Source organism: Centruroides sculpturatus, unplaced genomic scaffold (assembly GCF_000671375.1).
Source record: "Centruroides sculpturatus isolate CEXI.00-Female unplaced genomic scaffold, Cexi_2.0 scaffold476, whole genome shotgun sequence".
NCBI lineage: Eukaryota > Metazoa > Arthropoda > Arachnida > Scorpiones > Buthidae > Centruroides > Centruroides sculpturatus.
Genome location: NW_019384596.1, coordinates 293,836 through 299,414, shown reverse-complemented (window position 1 = coordinate 299,414; position 5,579 = coordinate 293,836). Strand labels below are relative to the sequence as shown.

Genomic DNA, 5,579 nt, shown 5'->3' with positions numbered 1-5,579 from the left:
CTTGATAATCCGACAGGTATGGGACCAAAGGTGTGTCAGATTACCAAAAGTGTCCGGATTACCGAAAATAATTACATATTTCGCATTGTTTTGCTAGCAATAACTTACAATATTCTCTACTCCAACTGTTCGAACAGAACTGCTCACATAAAACACACGAAATGTGTGTCATTGTGTAAAAATAGGATGGGGAGATTCACATTGCAACATGCTTCTGTGCAAGCAGACACATAACGGGGACGGGTACCTTGATGGGAGGTGCGTCGGACTACTGAGCATGTCGGATTAAAAAACATCGGACTATAGAGGGACAACTGTATAACAATATTTATACATAATTAACGCCTGTGTGATAGTTTGTTCTTCTCTTGTTTAGTTGTATTTTTACATGCCAACTTTATTTTAAACTATATTGTCATTATATATTTTGACAGCTGACATTTCAAGGCTTATTTGTAAAAATTTTGTTTCATTCTGTCTAGTTGTTTTTTTTTTTTTTGTTTTTGTTTCTGAAAAGTTTGCTGGTATTAACAATTTACTTAATAAGTTCTGTAAGTTTAATGGCACGCTCTGCAACTAATCTTAAATACAGTAACTGCGTACACTATTACTCTTAAATCCGAAACGTTAAATTCATAGTGTTTAATGTATCAAAAACACAGAAACAAACGAGTTTCTGGATCATCCGAAAGACCTCCGGTTCCGTCAAGTTCGAATAATCGAGTTTTCAATGATTAATTTTGTATATAAAATTAATTTTTTTTTATAAATATCTGAATATATATCATATGTTTCTTTTTAATTTTCTTTTTTATCTAGCTGAAAAAGATGAAGTTTAAACATATCGAGTTATCTCTCTTCACTTCACTCTCGGTAGCTGACGAGTTAACTCAAATCACCGTAAGCGTGTTACCACTTTGTTCGTGTGCAGGATTTATTGTGTTTTCTTTTTCCATATTTTCGTGTCTCAGCACAAATTGGATTGTGAGTAAACCCTGGTTAGGATTGGCAAGTGGTATTTCTGCTTCCTTGTGTGTTGTGGCGTCTTTTGGTTTCGTCATGATGTGTGGAGTGCCCTACGTAGATGTTGTGTTGTCCGTACCATTTCTAATGTTAGGTAAGTTTTGTCTTTAAAATTAATTCTTATATATATATTTACGGCATTGTTTCTCTTTATTTTCTTCCTTCTGAAAATATAATATCGCAGTATTTTTTACTTTATTTTTTAGGAATTGGAATCGATGATTCGTTTGTCTTGATTGCTTGTTGGAGGAGAACAAATTCGAAGAATTCTGTAGAACAGAGAATGGGCGAAACATTCTCCGAAGCCGCTGTATCTATAACTCTCACTTCTGTGACTAATTTTTTATCATTCTGTGTGGGCATAGTTACACCATTCAAAATTACTCAAATTTATTCTATTTATGCTTTAACTTCCATTTTATTTTGTTATATTTACGAGATAACTTTCTTCGGTGCTTGCCTCGCCCTTAGCGGTTACAGAGAAAAGAAAAAATTGCATCCATTAACATTTCAGCCAACTGTTTCTAAGATAGAAGCGGGTATGATTTTTCATTAACTAAATACTTGCAAAATGTCATAAACTTACGGTATATATATTTTTTTCAGACAGCAAGAATCGCCTTTATACGTTATTTTGTTACGGCGACGACTCAGACAAGAGAAGCGAGATAGTATGGCCGATGATATTTTTCCGTGATTATTTCTCTAAGCTATTGACCAATAAACATTCCAAGAGTATTGTTCTTTTCGTGTTTTTTACCTATTTGGGATGTTCTATTTATGGATGTTACAGCATCAAAGAAGGAATGGATTACAGAAACATCTTTCAATATGAATCGTACGGTTGGAAATATATGGATTGGCATTATCGTTATTTCACAGATTATCCTCATCGAATTCAAATTATCATAAACAAAACATTAGATTATTCGAATCCTGTTATTCAAGAGAAAGTAGAAAATCTATTGCAAAAGTTTGAAAACACTTCATTTTCTGCTGGAAGAGAATTTACGGAATCGTGGCTCAGGTAAATACAAATAAAATAATATCTCATTATATAATTTTAAATTATATATATTTTTTTCTATTAATACAGAAATGCATTTTCAAAATGCTAAATTTATTAGCAGATTATTTCAATGATTTAATTAGTATTACATTCCTTTATAAAAGTGATTTTCGACTCGAAATCCCTCACTTTAATTAGCAGCAAAAATGACAAACGAAGTGTTGGAAAAAGAAGGAGCACTTGTAACGTACTACTGAAAATATAATTCATCCAAGTAGGGAAAAAAGTACAGTACATACTGTATATACAACCAAACGAAATAATACAATATAAAAGGTGGCTAAATACGTTCATTTCGTTTCAAACACTTCACAAAGTTAGTTCAACACATAAACTATTGACGACTTGTACCGGTAAACTTATCTTTGGAAACATTAAATTAAAGAGTTTCGATGTGTTAATTTCTACAAGAGTTTGTTTTTTAAATACATATTTCAGTAAAAGGTTTCTTCTTTCTAAAATTTTACATACGCCAATCATTATATTCGGTGGCACCGGCAGGATTCATTTTGGAAATTGCACAATTTCGGTGCACAATGAAACTATTCTGGGTGTAGGGTTAAAACTTTCTTGTTAGATGTAAGACAGATTCAAAGATGAAATTATCCTCCTAATAAAGCATATTGCTTATGCAACTGGATCCAGCTGCTACGAAAATCTGAGCAAAAAGCACTTTCTTGGAATGGCCAAAGACATTGAAAGTACGGAAGAACTTTGTCAAAGTTTTTACACCACACGGTTCGAGGTTTGAAAGAATGATTTGCTCAGAAGGGATATGGCAACGCAAACGTGGGCGATCTGCCAAGGAAAAGGTGCCTTCCGTGAGAACTTCCGTGAGAACTTTCTTGTTAAACATGTTGAGAAAACCCGGAAAACTCCACGTAGCCAGTCCGTTTGAGAATTGCGAACCCATGTTCTGAGATTTTATCCACTCTTTTATCCATTCTTCCACCAGTGGCCGGATGTAGAAGAATGAAACGGGCCCACGGATTCTTCGATTAAGCGGACCTGATTTTTCGGGCAAAAATCCTTTACCCAGTTGTAGCCGAGGCAATTAAGATTTGGTTGACTTTTCTAACAACACGTTGTAAGTTATTAAACGTTTATTCAGTGAGTGTAAGGCGGAGTCAAGACTCGCAATCGATCTACGATAGGAGACAACAGACTGGCTGGATTGTGTGTGATAACTGCCCACAATAAGAGATTTCAATAGAACTCTCAATTTATTAATATAAAATTTCTAAAATTTATTACATCTTCAAAGATGTGATTTTTCCCAACGGTTGCTATTGACTGTAAGTCAAAACATGCAGATTATTTTCTCTTCGATTGTCACCATTTAAAGTCACTAACGAGATCCGTAAATATAATTAATTCGTTCTACATTGATAAAATCAACAGATAAACATCTTCAAAATATAAGTTATAGAATCGTTTTAACATTTGTATTGCGTGTCTTTATTTATTGAATTAAAAAACTTCACACGGACTTTAGGGCCACCCTACTGTAGCTATTGATATTATACATCAGCAATTTTTAAAAATAAAAATATACATTGTTTTAAAATTTTTCTCTCAGTTATTAATGTAAATCTTTATTTTTTATATTCTTTTCCAGAATCTACAAAACGGTAGTAAAGTCACCTCAAGGATGGTTATCTTTTAGAGGTTATAATATATCGAATAAACAAGATTTCATCGAAGGACTGAAGATATTTTTTCGGTTTAATATATTTGAAAAATTATCTACTGATGTGATATTCAATGAAAATCACACGGATATAGTAGCAACTAGATTTATCGTCCATTCTAAAAATATACGTAACTCCATTCAAGAAAAGAATATGTTAATTGAGCTGTATAAAATTGCCGACGAAAGCGAATTCCCTGTGATAATATACAGTCTGTTATTCCCTATAATAGAACAACTCCTATACGTCAGAGATATTTCTATTCAGACGGTGGCATCCGCAGCAGCCATCATGGTGATCACTTTCTTCGCCTTCATACCGAATATAAAATGTGCTCTGTTCGTTTCTTTTTCGGTTGTGTCCATCGAAGTGGGTGTTATCGGTTTAATGAGTTACTGGAATGTAAATCTGGACGCCCTAGCCCTTATGTCCCTTATCATGTGTGTAGGATTTTCCGTAGACTTTGTTTCGCATATATCTTACGCGTATTTATCTTGCGATTATGCAACCAGTAAAGAGAAAATACGTTATTCACTCTTTTCTGTTGGAATGCCCGTAGTACAAGGTGCGACAAGTACTATATTGGGAATATTCTTTTTGATATTTGCGAAATCTTATTCCTTTATTATTTTCTTTAAAATTGTTTTTATAGTGATGATTTTGGCATCTATTCACGCGTTGGTTGTTTTACCCACTTTATTAAGTTTTACTGACAATTTATACTATTTTAAGGCTAAAAATAGGCCTACAGCCACGGATCTAAACACATTAGAAGAGACAGAAGAATTGAATTCGTTAAGAAAAACTGAAAGTGATATTGAAAGCAAGGATACTATTCAAAATAATGAAGATACATAAAGTTTGTATCAAACATCTATAAAAAAATATGTGGGCCATAAATTTTTTTACATTCCTGTGATAAGACTTTCGGCAAAATCTACGGATCAACGATTTTATATGCAAGATTTTGATATACTTATGTTCTGTTTTTACCAATTGTGAATGTCTGATTGAAAATATTATATAATGGTTTCATACGAGTTAAAAAGTACTTAAGTAAGATATTTACAAACAGTATATTTACAAGTTATTAATAAAACAATATTTAAATAATTTATTCTTTCTTATGATTTATTTGAATTTAATTTAATATTCAGTCCACGAATCATATTCAAAAATTCTTACGATTATGATTTGTAGATAATGAATATATTGATAGCTTATGATGATAATTTTTTTAGAAAATTATGCCTATAATAATTTATAACCACTTTATGCAATAATACGCGTGTGTGGTTTATTCTGTTTTATATAATAAATGCGCTTTTATAAAGTACACAAACAAAATAATAATACAGTAGAGAGTCGATTATCCGAAAGTCAATCATCCGAAAGAATTCCAGTCGGCAAATTTAAATTTTCGCCNTGTAAAAATTTATTCTTCATATAAATTATAGAGAATAACTATATATGTATATATATATTTATAAGTTAATTACTATTTAATTCACACGAAGGATAATTACAGCCGTGGGGCATAGTGGCTAGAAATGAAAACGTGTTCGACAAGTTATCATCAAACATATGCAATATTTCTTCGAATTATTGTTTAATTTTTTTCCTCCTACTTATCCTGTAGATATTTCTATAGTTTAATATTAACTTTATTTCGAATGTCTAAGAAATATCTATGCATTGTATTAGGCTATACACTTACGAATAGAAGAATTCTTTATGATTTTCGGCAAATACTCCGAAAAAATTTACATTTTCCTCGATTGATAAATTACAGTAAT

At 32.0% G+C, this 5,579-nt stretch overlaps 1 protein-coding gene across 3 annotated transcripts in view; it reads left to right on the top strand.

Moving 5' to 3' along the window:
• The window catches only part of LOC111624884 (patched domain-containing protein 3-like), a 16,000-nt gene extending 11,100 nt beyond the window's left edge, over window positions 1-4,900 (top strand). For all 3 annotated transcript variants that reach the window (XM_023367859.1, XM_023367860.1, XM_023367861.1), the window contains 4 exons: window positions 820-1,117; window positions 1,230-1,562; window positions 1,630-2,050; window positions 3,711-4,900. In XM_023367859.1, the coding sequence (XP_023223627.1) occupies window positions 820-1,117; window positions 1,230-1,562; window positions 1,630-2,050; window positions 3,711-4,641 (1,983 nt within the window). In that variant the 3' untranslated portion in view covers window positions 4,642-4,900. The remainder of the gene's footprint in view (window positions 1-819; window positions 1,118-1,229; window positions 1,563-1,629; window positions 2,051-3,710) is intronic.
• Window positions 4,901-5,579: the final 679 nt, after the last annotated feature.